General features: G+C 35.7%; 1 protein-coding gene across 7 annotated transcripts in view; it reads left to right on the top strand.

Annotated features, from left to right (window-relative positions):
* Positions 1-16,271, top strand: part of alpha-Catr (alpha-catenin related) — a 442,824-nt gene that overhangs the window by 238,474 nt on the left and 188,079 nt on the right. For 5 of the 7 annotated variants that reach the window (XR_010518373.1, XR_010518374.1, XM_065232157.1 and 2 more), the window contains exon 2: positions 8,522-9,205. The exons of the other annotated variants lie outside the window; for them this stretch is intronic. Coding sequence is in view for 3 of the 5 variants with exons in the window: in XM_065232157.1 (XP_065088229.1) it covers positions 9,176-9,205 (30 nt within the window). In the remaining 2 variants the exon portion in view is untranslated. The remainder of the gene's footprint in view (positions 1-8,521; positions 9,206-16,271) is intronic. 7 annotated transcript variants of the gene reach the window in all.

The raw sequence follows: 16,271 nt of genomic DNA, 5'->3' as shown, positions 1-16,271 counted from the left end.
TCCCTCTTTTTACGAAGTAAATCACAAATAACGAGGTCTTTTTTACGCAGTAAATTCCAAATAACGAGTTTTTTCTTTGCGATTTTGGGAATCTGGGAAAAACTGTGAAATACCCCACAATATGAGGATCTTTGGAATCGGAGTGGCATGTACGAACTAACTGGAAATCCATGTTTGACGCCATTTTGAAACCCAAGATGGCAGCATCCGGTTTATGAAAAACTGGAAAATACTATCAATACCCTGCAATATGGGTATTTTTGGAATATTGGATTTCAAAATGGAACCAGAAATAGATTTCTAGTTCCTACACGTCACCCTGATTTTAAAAATACCCACATTGTGGGGTATTGACAGTATTTTCCAGTTTATCATGAACTGGATGCCGCCATCTTGGATTCCAAAATGGCGTCATGCATGGATTTTTGGTTTCTACATGTCACTCCGATTCCAAAAATACCAATATTGTGGGGTATTGAAAGAATTTTCCAGTTTTTCATGAACCGGATACCACCATTTCAAAATGGCGTCAGGCATGGATTTCCGGTTCCTACATATTGTGGGGTGTTTAACATTATTTTCCAGGTTTTCTGTACCCGGATGCTGCCATCTTGCATTTAAAAATGGCATCAGATATAGATTTTCAGTTCATACACGTCCCCTTGATTCCAAAAATACCCATATTGTGGGGTGTTGACAGTATTTTCCAGTTTTTCATGAACCGGATCAGAGTTGGAAAAATCATGAAAAAATCACCAGCATTCACTATGAAATGAATTTTTCATCCATAGTAAACTTTGATAAATTTTAGTGATTTTTTTCAGCCCTGAACCGGATACCGTCATCTTGGATTTCAAAATGGCGTCAAACATCGATTTGTGGTCCCTACACGTCTCCCCGATTCCAAAAATATGTGGGGTATTTGACAATATTTTCATTTGACTTTACCTCTTTAACCTCTTTTTACGAAGTAAACCCCAAATAACGAGGTTTTTTTTACGAACTAATTCGATTTACAAACCCTCGGTTTGGTTCGTAAATGGAGGTTCCAGTGTATTAATGTGAAGATATTCTTCCAAAATGGCATGTTGATCATCAAGCACTCAAAAGATCTCCAGCTAATGGAAGATTTCAATGAAGTCCTGTGAATATTCAAGTGCATCATATTTTATTCTCAAATATCCAATTTTGGTTACATTAAAAAAATAAATTTAATATCATATCAAAGTGGATGTACTTCAATCGTGTCAAAAATGTGGTGTAATATTACTTGCCAAAAAAGGACAAAATTATCATTAATACAGTACATGAACTGACATTACGCTGCTTTTACTGCAGTTGTTTATATTTGTGGCTATAAAAAACATGAGATTTTCGACATGATTGAAGTGCATAGTAATAGTAATATTAAAATTTATTTTTCGCTGTGTACGTAGAGTGGGACTATTCGACTGCATGTTTGATGTGTAGACGAGATTCCATGCATAACTTGCACTTTTTCTTCACGTCTTCCTCAGATTTGACCTCCTTGGGATGCTTTCTTAGTGCCCGCTTCATAATAGCCCAGTATTTTCCGATGGGCCTTAGTTCCGGTGCGTTGAGGGGGAGGGGGTTCATGTCCTTGGGTACGAAATTGACACCGATAGCTTCGTACCACTCCAGGACAACATTTGAATAGTGGCACGAAGCTAGATCCGGCCAGAAGATCGTAGGGCCCTCGTGTTGGTTCAATAGAGGAAGCAGACGCTTCTGTAGACACTCCTTGAGGTAGACTCCCCGTTTACAGTCCCGGTAGTCACAAACGGCGCACTCCGTTTGCCACATGAGCAGATCGCTTGCCAAATCATGTATTTCTTGGCAAACTCTGAAAGTTTCTTCCTCCGGAACATCGCTAGTGCTGGGCGGTGCAGAACAGTAGCCCCGGAAGCTGCCGGAAGTCCGCCTTGACGTAAGTCTCATCATCCATGATGAGAAAATGAAGTATCGTCAGCATCTGGGTGTACAGTTTCCGGGCCCTAGACATTCCCATCGTATTTTGCCGTTCGTCACGATTTGGAGGCTTCTGCACTTTGTACGTATGCAGTCCCTCCCGGTCCTTGGCTCTCTGAACAAAAGACTTGGACAGAATCAACTTTTTGGCCACATCTCTGACAGAAGCATTGGGATTCCATTTAAACGCTTTCACGGTACGCTTGTGATCCAGATCACTAATATAACATCCATTCTGACAGCATTCTTCCTTCCGTTTGATGCTCAGAGTTTCGTAGTAACGACTCACCGTTGACTGCACGATTCCGAGTTGTTTTCCGATGTCCCGATGAGAGAATTGAAGATTTTCCAGGTACTTGCGCAAAATCAATTCACGACGTTGCTTTTCGGGTGACGCCATGTCTTCCAACTTTCGATAAACTGACAGTGATATAAATACAGTGTTAACAATACACTCTCAATTACTTCTACCCAAATTTTCAAGAGAAAATACCCAGTGGGTAATTTTCTACCGCGTTTTGATTTCTAATATATTAACAGAAGAAGTAATGTCTGGTTGGCGTTTGGAGAATCCGTTTTATTTTGACGTAGGACTACGTCTGTGATTTTTATAGGGGGGTACACTTTGTGAAATCCAAAAATGGAACATGTTACAAAATTATGAAAGATTTCTAACGTTACTAACTCAGCTGCCCCTTGACCAATTTCAATAATTTTATCACAAATCCGTCAGAAATATTTCGACGCACCTGTTAAATTTAAGACTTAAGCATTTTTAAAAATGTTATTATTGAAAATTGCACGAATGTGCAACTGTTGCTATGATATTTAAAATTATCATCAATTACCTGCGAAAAGCAATTTCCCTAACACAGATTTCAAAGTTGAATTCCATCCTGTCTCACCAAACGGTGTTTATTCAATCACCGCGTGGTGAGTTGTGGTGTTCTCCAGTACACAACGAAAGGCTCCCCGGAAGCAGCTAGCTATCAAGGCTGGCCTAAACGGCTGATCGGATTCAGTTCCAATCACCATGTGTGGTAGACCTGTGCGCCGATCAAAATATTTTCGGCGGCGGCGTGATATGTTATTTTCTGCCGGCGGCGGCGGCGTGGCGGCGTGGGTTGGCGTGAGTTTATTTTTAATGATTTAGAAAAAAATACTTTTCAAACTAATCCCACATGTACAATAAATGCTACCCACAATTGAGTTCAGATTACTCAAAATCGCTAAAACGTAGGTCACTCATAGTGTGAATAAATGTTGTGACACTTTCCCGGGAAAACTTGTTGAATATGTGGAAAATTTAAGAAAATTATACACACGCTTAGAAGTGCACTAGTGGAACGACTACAACTACATTCAGTTTTCCTCATATTCGAGATTTTCCTCGGAAAAGCGTCGGAAAATTGACTCATTCTATGGGTGAGCTACGTTTTCGCGAATTTGAGTAACCTGAACTCAATTATGAGTAACTCTTACTCAATTTTGAGTCGTTCTCATTGGCCGTGCATTCAAAATTTGTTTGGAAAAGTATGTCATGTGCTTATTTACATTTGCAGGGGGTGGAGTCGTATAGCAAAGCGTAAGCAACCTTTTTATTAAGTATAAGAAAAGTACGTTATGTAGAGGTGGATAGTATTGAAAAGTAATCTTTTATCATTTATTGAGCATTACACGTTATTTATATGTTGATAGTGATAAATGATGTGCTTTTATTACTCTGATGCATATTTGAATATACGCGCATTGTCGTCATATAACTTTTGTTTATGTAATTGAAGATGAAGTCTTTCGGATATACGTAGAATCCCACACAACTTGGACCTGTTAGAGATTAAAAAAATGGTCAAATTTCAGCGTGTTGTTAATAATAGTCCCTTATTCACTTTTATGTAAATCCGATCCTCGTCAGTAAGGCAGTGATTATTGCACAATTCTATTTTTGCAAATGCTGTAATTGTCATGAATTAAGAATGTTTTATCCACATTCTTATGGTGGATGCCTGACCGACGTGCAGATACGGTTGGCCCAGCTATGTAAAAAACTCGTTCACTTGGTGTGCACACACAATACCTTTTGCGAGACCAAGGCTGCCAAGCTTTCTAATTTTCCAAAAGCAGAGAATATCTCCATCTACAACGTTGTTCGGGTATGACGTAGCCAAATATGCGGTGCACTCTTTCTCGATGACAGAGGTCACACTATCTTCAACGTTTGAGTGCTTCAGACTGAGCAACGAGGAAGATGAGTTAGAAGGAAGTTCATCGCATTCATCTGATGTAGTTACCGATTAGAAACCCATTTGAATATTCGTTTTTTAATGATGTCCGTACAATAAATTCATATCATATAGTACGTACAAGAAATTGGTAATCGAGCGTTCATCCAAAGCACTTTTAATGCATTTCAGGTTCATAAATCGAGGATCAAGTTAAGTCGAAATCAAAATTAGGTCCTTAACAGGAAACTTTCGATTCAGATGCTCCTTCATCCCCAGATTCATGTGTGTCATGGCAGCAAGTCCTCATTTTTTTCACTGATACAAGCTTCTATCTCTGATCGAAAGAGCATGGCAATGTTAACTGTTGCATTCTTTTCAGCAGACAACAGGGTTACTATAATCTGTAAACCAAAATGGAATTTTACTACAATCTTTTCGCCACCATTATGTCACCATGTTTTAGAAACAGACTAGAGTAAAATCACATTGGAACTAAAATGAAACTTTTCACACTAGACGTTCGGTACGTGATCGACTTTTAACTGGCACATTTTTAACTTGTCCGCTAACTGAGACAATGCTTCAGTTGAAGTACATTTTCTGCCAAAATGATGCAATTTCAAAATGTCAAGATTAACTGGATGAACACTGATGCTTTTTAAATGCATTTCAATTAGTGAATTCCGTTCGTTAGGTGAAAATCAAACATTATTTTCTCAGCTATCGAATGTCTAGTGTATCAGTAAACAAACATCTGATCTTCAATGCACTGATTGGATAGTAATTTTCAAACCCTATATGGTCACCAATCGGTCAGATGGAACTTATTAGTAGGCTTAGTTGCTAGAGATATAGCAACAATAGTTTACAGTTATAGTTTCAGAACCACGACTTAAAAAAAAACTCACCTCAAACGGCTCAAGAAAGTTTCGGAAGTATTCAGCTAGCGCCCACTCATGTGCTGTGAATATGAGATCGGGAGACGGTTCAATAAAGCATTCACGCCAGCTCTATTTAGTTCGAGACTTTTCATCATATTACGTAAGTAATGCTAACGTGTTACGCTTATTGTTTTAAGTGTTGGGGCTTATTTAGGTCCTTGACGAAACATTGACATTCGTTTCACACAAACTCGGAAGTTGAGCATTTAGCTCCTCCTCCATACTAGATGCACAACAAGCAGATCACTTTCTCCTTCAATATATGTATTTTCACGTCACTTTTCCACGTTTCACTTTAAAGGTTTTTTCCTCTCGAAGTATCAATCGACAGAAAATTCAAGGGAATTTTATTTAAATTCAAATTCGACATCGCTGAAGTCGTCGTGAATGGAAACAAAACCTCCAAAAATCAAATGCGTAAAGACGAGACCGATGCGCAGGATCTATAGGTGAGGCAGAAGGAAACGTAAGTCGACTGTTTCATTCATCCGGTGTTCTCATCGGATCGAGAGAAAAAAAGAGTTGGCTAGTTTCCTTCTGCCTCACCTGTAGATCTGGCCGTTCTTGCTCATCGAGACGAAACCAGTGAACTGAGATTTTTGACGTTTGATCAGCGCACCAAAACGCAATTTCGAACAAGTACGAGCAGGAGGACAAATAGTGATTCATCCCTGTGTGCTAGATAGAGCAAGTGCGAACAAACGTCAAAAAACTAATAGCGAATTCGTTTATTATTCAGTTCCAATCTGGATCGGGTGTCAAAATTGGGTCTGCTTGTTTTCTGACAAACGTCAGTTTGCTCGTTTGTATTTAAAACCCAGCTCCGGTTGAGGTTCGCACTGCCAAAAAGTTCGGTTTCGCACTGATAATAAACGAATTCGCTATAAATGACGCTTGTTTGAGGATACTCAAACATGAGTCAGACATTTTCATTTTCATAACTTCTTTCGAAACGTCAAAGCATGAGTAGTTGGGATTTCTGAATATGAGCAACATTGACTCAACAATAAATAAATAAAGGTGGATCTCAATTTTGAGATTTCAGCGACTTGTTGACTCAAAAAGAAGCAAACTGGAATTGTGAGCAGGCTTGAAAAATCTCATTACATTACATTACATTTTATGTAAGATGCAAGAAGAGGAGGTAAAGTTTGTATAGGACACATAAAACCTGTCAATTTTGCATTCACAGGGTCACAATTAGCTATTTTAGCTGTAATGAGATATTTCAATGAGTGAATACCCTCGTTATAACTAATAGGTAATTGCAATCCTTTGGAAGTGACATTGACAGGTTTTATGTGTCCTACACAAGCTTGTATCTTACATATAAAAATTATTATTTCAATTTCCCATAGTTTCATAATTTCTTAAAGTAGTTTTTTAACTGTAATGAAATTTTTCATCCCTGATTGTGAGAATGTAAAAATACGAAGTTTTCCTTTCCGTCGTAGAAGAAAATTTGAAAATTTCGAAAGAATTCATTAGAAAATGATGCAAATTGGATGCAGAAACGTACCGCAAAATAATTGGAAATTGTTTTGCATATTGTTTTATTTGATGCTTGATTTAACTGTTTTTCAGTTTTTGGTTTATTAATCCTAAAGAAAAAACGAAAAGACACGAAATATTTGCCCATTTGTGTATTTTTGACTCATTTCCCTATATTTTGGATTCTATGGAAATGAGTGGAAATAACTCATCAACAAGTACCTTGCCATTTTACTCAAAATTTAGTTCTGGCTTTGTTACTAAATTTAGAGTAGATCCGGTTGTAATGAAATTGAGTGAGTTTTCACTAAATTTTGAGTAGCCATGAACGAGCGTGCACACACGTTCAAATTGCAACGCATTCAAGATGCATTTTACCGAAGAGGTGTTGCGGATTTATCATCGGTGTGACATACATTTATCCGGCGGCGTGAACAATTTTACTGCGGCGGCGCGCCGGTTCAATTTCATCGGCGGCGGTGGCGTATGAAAATCGTCGGCGGCGGCGGCGTTACGTGGCGGCGCACAGGTCTAATGTGTGGTGGTGTCCGGTCGTCGGCATCAGCAGCAGCCGCAGCAGCAGTGCTTTCGGCACGTGGCGTTGAACATTGTTCTCCAGTACACAACGGAAGGCTGCCGGCAAGCAGCGAGCTGCAGCCACATGAGCATCCATAGAAGGAGGAAGAAGCCGCACCGCTATTGATCGGAATCAGTAGCTCTTCGTGAGTCGCTATGGGCCATCTATTTCAAGCTTAAGAGTATAAACAGGAGAACCCTGCTCAAATTCCTATTTGCTGGCGCCGGTGGTGTAGTGGTAAGTGTGACTGCTTTCTCACCCCAATGGGTCTGGGTTCAATACCAGCCGAGGTCGGTGGGATTTTTCTGAGGCATAAAAATCTCTGGTCACGTCTTCCTTCGGAAGGGAAGTAAAGACGTTGGTCCCGGCCCATGTGTGTTTGAATGGGTGCGATATCCTACGCAGGTGTGGAAGCTGCCTTCCTGCACATTCGATTGCCGTCAATGGATGGCAATCGATGTCCGTCGGTGATTGGCACTAGATTGCGGAACAGAGACCGACCTTAAATAAAGGAAAAAATAAATAATTCCTATTTCTACACGAAACACAAGCTCCTGCTGCAGTTTAAAAATAAGATTTTTTATATGACACCCCGTAGTCCTACGTCACCATTGCGTACAACCCTATAGGGCTGTCCCTTGTAGTTTTTTAGAACGCTGGGTGCATACCACCATTCTACAGGAAGTGTGGTACTAGGATGTTTACGTACTTACAAGAAATCTTGACAATTGAAATGAAAGCGATTCACTTTAACTTAATGAATTACAGTTTCTTATAAAAGATTAGGCAACATCGATATGACAACGGAAAATTATGTATATGCAACTATGAAACATACTTCGATGAAATATTTCACATCAAAAACTTCCTCTTATGTTTCAGCTTCTGCTTCAGCCTGATCGCAAAATAAGTGAAATACTTTCAAATTTCCACTCTCTTAGATCGAGCTGAAAAACTTTTCCGCATCAAGTATCTTAAATCTTCCCTATTATCTTCCACATTCCCCAATATAAGAAGGTTTCATAGTTCATACCAAACTGTTACGCTCACTGCAGCGAAAATATTTCCCTCCCCAACTGAACCATTTTCGTCGCCAACAACTATAGCAATCCAGCCTACCACCACCACCACCACCCACTCGGCAACAACCCCACCACTATCGCGTGTGAAAAAGCTCCGATAACACCGCGGGACGAACAAAAGCAGAAGAAGCGCATTAAATCAAAATCCTTAAATATCGCTCAAAAACCATGCCCGCGATATTAAAAGCCATTATTCTCTTCCACCCCCCTCTTTAGCTTTCACAGCCCAGCCCGGTCCGGTTCAGCACGGGGAGATAAGATTTCCATGGGCCGATAATTTATGACCATATCACACTGGAAAAAAAAACCAACGACGCTAGCCGTGGACAGCCAAAAATAGAATCCCGGAAGCGGAAGAGTCTATCGAAACGAGTTTAGCTTAATACAAGTTTCAGAGGGGAAAAGTGCTTGACGGGGGCGGGTTTTGTGAAGTGATTTGACCTTCGTCGTCGCCCAGGAGCGGGGGGATAAAATTAAGAATGAGATTTGGTTCCGGTGATTTTTCCCAACAGCCCCGGTCGAGGGGGAAGAAGGATGCAGCGACGGTGCTGGTGAAAGCGAGCGGCTCGCCAGTCGTGCTGGTGATGATTTATTCCGAGTGAACGAGCCCGGCTCAGTTGGGAATGGGAAGTGACCGGTTTGTGTTTCCGAATTGAGGTAGTTTGTTTTTTTCAGTTCGTCGTCGATTCGAGCGTGAATGAGTGAGTAGGAGAGAAACACAGTGTGAAGCGGAAGTCAGAAATTTCGAAATAAAGTGTACACAAACGAGTGCAAGCGTAAAAAATTGGCTGCCCAGAGGAACTGGCGCCGCAGCAACAGTGTGGGGTACAAGGGAAACAAGTGAAGTCGTGAAAATTGCTTCGAAGAAAAATGGCCACGACATATGGTCGACCTGGACAGGTAATGTGTTCCAATATTTCTTGTAGTGCATGCTTTTGGGTAGAAATTTATTGTCTCGTTGATTCTCGGCTACAAGCCCATTGAAGTAAAACAAGTAGGAGTGTTCGATTTGAATTGACTTCTACAATGCTATCACACCGAATCAACAGTCTGGATGATTACTAATTTGCTTGTGCCGTATTCCAATTTCCCAGGGGCTTCGAACGCAAAAAGAAAAGAAAGAAAATCAAACAACCTCAACAGAATCAAGCACATATCTTCCACCGCAGAAGCTGAAACCGTAATCATGTTTCGGAACATTTTCGTTATTTTGCATCATCGGTTGTGTGATAAAGATTCTCCCCCGCACCCTCTCTTCCTATCATCACCAAAATCGAATCCCCAGCAGAAAATGAAATCGGCATTTTTTTAGATTTCCCTCGTTCTTCCAACGGGGAAACGACGTAAAGAGACCCTCTTTAAAGGACGAAGAAACCAGTTGGGGTGGGTGGCTCTAAATTATGCATTATTTATGGTCCCACCCAGCACCACGGAACCGTTTTGCACCACACTTTCGCATGCGTATTGCAACATACACCTACCTACACAGACAGTTGCCGAACTAAGTTGAAATTCACATTTAATGTAGCTTTCAACGAGTGCCACTTGTAGGCGTACGAATGTGTAACGTCTGTGGCTGTTGAGTGTTGGTTAGCATAATAGTACTTCTTCGAAGCATGTTGGTAGTTCTGTGCAAAAAATATCCACAAACAAATCTAGAAAGAAAAACTCTTTTTTTTTTGCGACAGTAACAATCTTTCGCAGCTCATGAACTTTTCTACAATTTTACTATCTGAAGCTGAGCTTCTTTCTATTGTTTTCTACGGAAAGGCGACATACACGGATGATGATGAAACCGAGTCAGCAAATAGTTGAATTCGACTGCAGTTTTTCCAAAAGTGAATTTGTTCACAAAGCGAGTAAAATGTTCAAAGCTTTTCTGGGAATATTAAGGAAATCGATGAAAATTTTACTCAGTTTATTAGGATTCTAGTTAAACATGGCTCCAGGAAAATCACGGAAAATTCAATTTACTTTTGAGCAAATCGACTTTTGACAAAATTGAGTCAAATTCTGCTCCATTTTGAGTCGGTTTTGTCGGCCGTGTAAAACACCCCGATGAAAATGGTTGCTATGCGGTGATGTGCTTTTCGTATGTGGGAGGAATATGACTTGCAACACATGGACAGATAAATACTATCATTATTACAAAGGCATCAGGTGTGTGAAGGGCTGAAACGGTGTCATTAGGTTGTCTTTGTGGTTTTGCAAAGATAATCATAGACATACATAAAGGAACCGGTATTTTCGGATGGAGTTTTAGCTGGCATTCCCTTTTCCCAATTCCTTTGGTAGCAAGAATACCAAACCATTATCATGCTTTGCTACTTTTAATATCTTACCTAAATTAAAAGCAATGTATTCAATTTCTGCTTTCCCAACAACTTCAGATGCCGAAACAATCTTCACGCAAGAAGCACATGCACTCAATTTGTATTGAGATTCATAAGCCATAATCCTTTCTTTTTGGATAAAGCAGTTTCCATTCTTTCCGTTCTCTAGAAAGCTTCAGCATTAGCAGCCAGCGTTGCAAGTTTCGTTGGTGACTGTGAGCAACAGAAGGAAACTTGTTGGTTGTTGGCAAGTCGCTCAAAACAAATGCCGTTCCTTTGCCGTTAGTTTAAATTTAATGTTCGGAACGTGATTCGATTAGCTTTAAGCTGCATCAGTCGGGAGCCTTGTTGTGGCACTTGTAGGGTGCTGCTAGCTCGGGTTTTATTTTCCTATAGCGACAGTAGATGCCATAAAGTTTATTATTTGAAAAATATCATGATTAATACACCTACCGGTGCCATGTTCCTTTCCCGCAGGGTGGAATTGTGAATTAAAATTCCCGGTTAAATTAAAACAGCTAGGTATGATGGAAATACTACAAGAAACAATACAGGTTTTATCGAGGTTTGACAAGAGCGGGGTCTTTAACTGCACGATAAAACCAAAAGTGTTACTTGGGGCGCAGATTATTATTTCGAATAACTTTTGATTGGTCTTTTGTTGTGAGATCAAAGAACGTAGTTTTCAAGGAAATTTATAAGAAATTTGCTACACAATTCCTGTGAAAATCTTTGACACATTTTAAAAAGAATCTCAACGGAACCTTTTGAAGAAATCCAAATAAATTCTGAGGAGAATTTGAAACGAATTTTTGAGGATACTTTGTGATGAGAATTTTATAATAATTTTGTTTAGATTTTCAAGATGAACTCCAAGGAAAAAAAAGGCAATTATGGAGACAAATTTGAGCGGATTATTTATTCATTTATTGATTTATTTATTTATATCTTTATTTGATTTTTTATTAATTTATATTTTAATTATCTATTATTTATTTTTACTTTTTTTTATTGAATGATTTGTAATTTATATCTCTATATATTTTATTAAATATTCCTTATTTTTATGTTTTATTTATTTTTTATTATTATTTTTTTTAATTTATTTATTTTATTTTATTTTGTTTTTAATTTTTTTACTTCGTTTATTTATTTATTTATTTACTTATTTATTCGTGTTTTATTATTTATTTATTTATTTAGTTATGTGTTGCTTTTTATTTTTGTTTTATTTATTCATTTATTTATTTATTACTTTATTTATTTATTTATTTATTTATTTATTTATTTATTTATTTATTTATTAATTTATTTATTTATTTATTTATTTATTTATTTATTTATTTATTTATTTATTTATTTATTTATTTATTTATTTATTTATTTATTTATTTATTTATTTATTTATTTATTTATTTATTTATTTATTTATTTATTTATTTATTTATTTATTTATTTATTTATTTATTTATTTATTTATTTATTTATTTATTTATTTATTTATTTATTTATTTATTTATTTATTTATTTATTTATTTATTTATTTATTTATTTATTTATTTATTTATTTATTTATTTATTTATTTATTTATTTATTTATTTATTTATTTATTTATTTATTTATTTATTTATTTATTTATTTATTTATTTATTTATTTATTTATTCATTTATTTATTTATTTATTTATTTATTTATTTATTTATTTATTTATTTATTTATTTATTTATTTATTTATTTATTTATTTATTTATTTATTTATTTATTTATTTATTTATTTATTTATTTATTTATTTATTTATTTATTTATTTATTTATTTATTTATTTATTTATTTATTTATTTATTTATTTATTTATTTATTTATTTATTTATTTATTTATTTATTTATTTATTTATTTATTTATTTATTTATTTATTTATTTATTTATTTATTTATTTATTTATTTATTTATTTATTTATTTATTTATTTATTTATTTATTTATTTATTTATTTATTTATTTATTTATTTATTTATTTATTTATTTATTTATTTATTTATTTATTTATTTATTTATTTATTTATTTATTTATTTATTTATTTATTTATTTATTTATTTATTTATTTATTTATTTATTTATTGATTTATTTATTTATTTATTTATTTATTTATTTATTTATTTATTTATTTATTTATTTATTTATTTATTTATTTATTTATTTATTTATTTATTTATTTATTTATTTATTAAGTTATTTATTTATTTATTTATTTATTTATTTATTTATTTATTTATTTATTTATTTATTTATTTATTTATTTATTTATTTATTTATTTATTTATTTATTTATTTATTTATTTATTTATTTATTTATTTATTTATTTATTTATTTATTTATTTATTTATTTATTTATTTATTTATTTATTTATTTATTTATTTATTTATTTATTTATTTATTTATTTATTTATCAAAAAACATGTAAAACATCTTGGAATAGTTAAGGCATTTGACCTAGAAGATCGTGAAGAAATTGAGAAGTTTTGAAGTTATATTGGGCTATGATTTAGAATTTTGAATTTTTGTCGTCAAATTCTTAGATAAACTGCGGCGCCAGTGGTGTATTAATAAGCGAAAACCGACATCGGGTCGACTTGTCTGTTCGGGACCATTTTTCTGGATTTCTTCCATACTACACTGTCGTATATCAAATGATAGTGAGTGACTCAATTGACAGTGACAATGAGCTTCGAATGAGAAAGGGGCTCTTCAAATTATGGTCATGTGAGAATTCGTTTACACAGAATTGCTTGCATAGTTGTATTGGTTCATCTTCAATCGAATGATATGAAAATTTACAGCGCTGCCAGGGAGGCAACTTCAAAATCATCTTCAGAACTTTGTTCTGAATCCTTTGAGGTGCTTTTTTCCTGGTAGTGCAGCAACTAGACCATATTGGCACAGCGTAAAGCATGGCCGGTCTTAAAACTTGTTTAAATATAAGAAGTTTATTCGTCAGGCAAAGTTTGGATTTCCTGTTAATAATAGGATACAAACATTTTATATATTTGTTACAATTTGGCTTGACTGCCCTCAGTGTGATCTTTAAAAGTTAATTTTTGGTCAAGATATTTCACTTGGTTTGATCAGGAAATTGGAACTCCGCTCATAGTGACTATGTGACTACTACTAGGTTTCAAAAAGGAAGCTCTAGGCTTATGTAGAAATATTTTAAGTTGAGTTTTGGAAGCGATGGGAGAAATCTTCCTTTTTTGTAAATAAGAAGTGAAAATATCTAAACGTTTCTGCAGTCTGCTGTAAATAACACGAAGACTTCTTCTTTTAGCTGAAATGCCTGTGTGATCGGCGAAGAAATATTTGAGGCAACTCTGAGGCAAATCAGGGAGGTCCAAAGTGAAAATGTTATACAATATAGGCCCAAGAATGCTACCTTGAGGAACTCCTGCTCTAACAGGTAGTCGATTAGATTTGGAATTTTGATAATTTACCTGCAGAGTTCTGTCAGTTAAATAATTTTGAACTAATTTCATTATATAAAGTGGAAAATTAAACTTTTTCAATTTAGCAATCAAACCTTCATGCCAAACACTGTCGAATGCTTTTTCTATGTCTAGAAGAGCAACTCCAGTTGAGTGGCCTTCAGATTTGTTTGAACGAATTAAATTGTTAACTCTTAAGAGTTGATGAGTAGTTGAATGCCCATGGCGAAATCCAAACTGCTCATCTGCAAAAATTGAGTGCGTATTGATGTGAAGCATCATTCTATTCAAAATTATCTTTTCAAAAAGTTTACTTATTGTAGAAAACAAACTTACTGGACGGTAGCTGGAAACTTCAGCTGGATTTTTATCCGGCTTCGAAATTGGAACAACTTTTGCATTTTTCCATTTATCAGGAAAGTATGCCAAATGGAAACATCGATTAAATAATTTTACCAAGAAAGACAGAGTTTTTTTTGATGAGGATATAGCAAGTTCCAATATCACCTGGAGAGCTTTCAAATTATGAAACTTATTAGTTATAGATCTTACTTCGTCCAAATCAGTCCCCCACGAATCATCAAAAATATTTTCCTGAGAGAAAATATTCAGATAATCCCGAGCAACCTGATTCTCAATAGGACTAGTAAGACCCAAACTGAAATTATGGGAACTCTCGAATTGCTTAGCAAGTTTCTGAGCTTTTTCCAACTTTGTGATCAAAATTTTACCACTTTTTTTAAGCGCTGGAATAGGCTTTTCATGTTTTTTTCAAAAATTTTGTGAGTTTCCAAAAGGGTTTGGAACTTGGGTCTAATTTAGAAACATTATATTCAAAAGTTTTGTTCCTCAGGGCAGAGAATCGCTTTTCAATTTGTTTTTGCAAACCCCGCCAGATAACTTTCATGGCAGGATCGCGTGTTCTTTGATATTGTCTCCTACGGACATTTTTAAGACGGATCAAGAGCGGAAGATCGTCGTCTATTATAAATGAATCGAATTTAACCTCGCATTTTGGTACAGAGGCAGCTCTTGCTTCAACTTTAGAAGTAGTCAGAGATTCAAGAGCATAATTAATTTCATCTTTGGTTTGCAAAGGAATGTTTGGATCGAAGTTATATTCCATAAATGTTCGATATTGCTCCCAATCAGCTCTATGGTAATTGAAACTAGAGCTGTTGGGATAAGAAATTATTTCTTGGGATATTTCAAAAGTTGCTGGAAGGTGATCAGAACCGAAGATAGCATGGGTAACCAATTGGCTACAAAGTTGACATGAATCAGAAAATCAATAGTTGAGGGATTTCTTGCTGAAGAAAAGCATGTTGGGTTGTTTGGATATTGAATAGTGTAATAACCTGCAGAACAATCATCAAACAGAATATTACCATTGGAATTGCTTTGAGCATTATTCCATGAGGAGATTAAACCCATGATTTTCTGCTCTGTAAGCAAAAACAATCATCTCAAAATCACAACACTTCACGACAAAATATAATTAATTTTTCGCTTGGTATGCAGTGAACAACAGAGATATGCGATAGTTCATATAAAGGCAGACTATAAGTAAATTTGTACGCCACTTACACGCCGCTACCACGCCTCTAGTGTTGGGAATCGAAAATCTTTGACAGTGATTTGTTTACACTTCTAAAGAGGACAGCTGGTGCAAGTTTGATCAAAGTAGTCGATCGCGTTCAGAAATAACGTCAAATGGAACTCGAAAGAAGAAAAACTATTGTGCACAAACAATGGAAAATCCGGAGTGATCCGGTTCCAATCTGGTTGCCAAAAACAACATTTTGTCAAGTGCTCAAAACCTACAAGGACACCCTGAGTGTGGAAAGGAATCAGCGGAACTACGAAAAAACTGAAACCAGGGATTGTCAGCTGCGCAGCAATGTGTTGAGATGCGTTGAAGTCAAACCCGGTCTTTCGATCCGAGATATGGCCAGAAGGTACAACGTCAACTTTCAAACGGTGTGGAACATCCTTGTCAGGCATGGATACAAGTCGTACAAAGCCAGTAAACATTCGAACCAACACGTGAAGCAGAATTCCGTGGCCAAAAAGCGTGCAAGGACTACACTTTGATCGATGACGAAGCATACGTCAAACTCGATTTTAAGCAGCTACCCGGTCAAAAGTTTTA

Source organism: Ochlerotatus camptorhynchus, unplaced genomic scaffold (genome assembly GCF_037179485.1).
Source record: "Ochlerotatus camptorhynchus isolate MF236.1 unplaced genomic scaffold, CSIRO-AGI_Acam_v1.1 ptg000364l, whole genome shotgun sequence".
NCBI classification, from domain to species: domain Eukaryota; kingdom Metazoa; phylum Arthropoda; class Insecta; order Diptera; family Culicidae; genus Ochlerotatus; species Ochlerotatus camptorhynchus.
The sequence above is the reverse complement of the archived record's forward strand: the minus strand, read 5'-3'. Positions and strand labels throughout refer to the sequence as shown.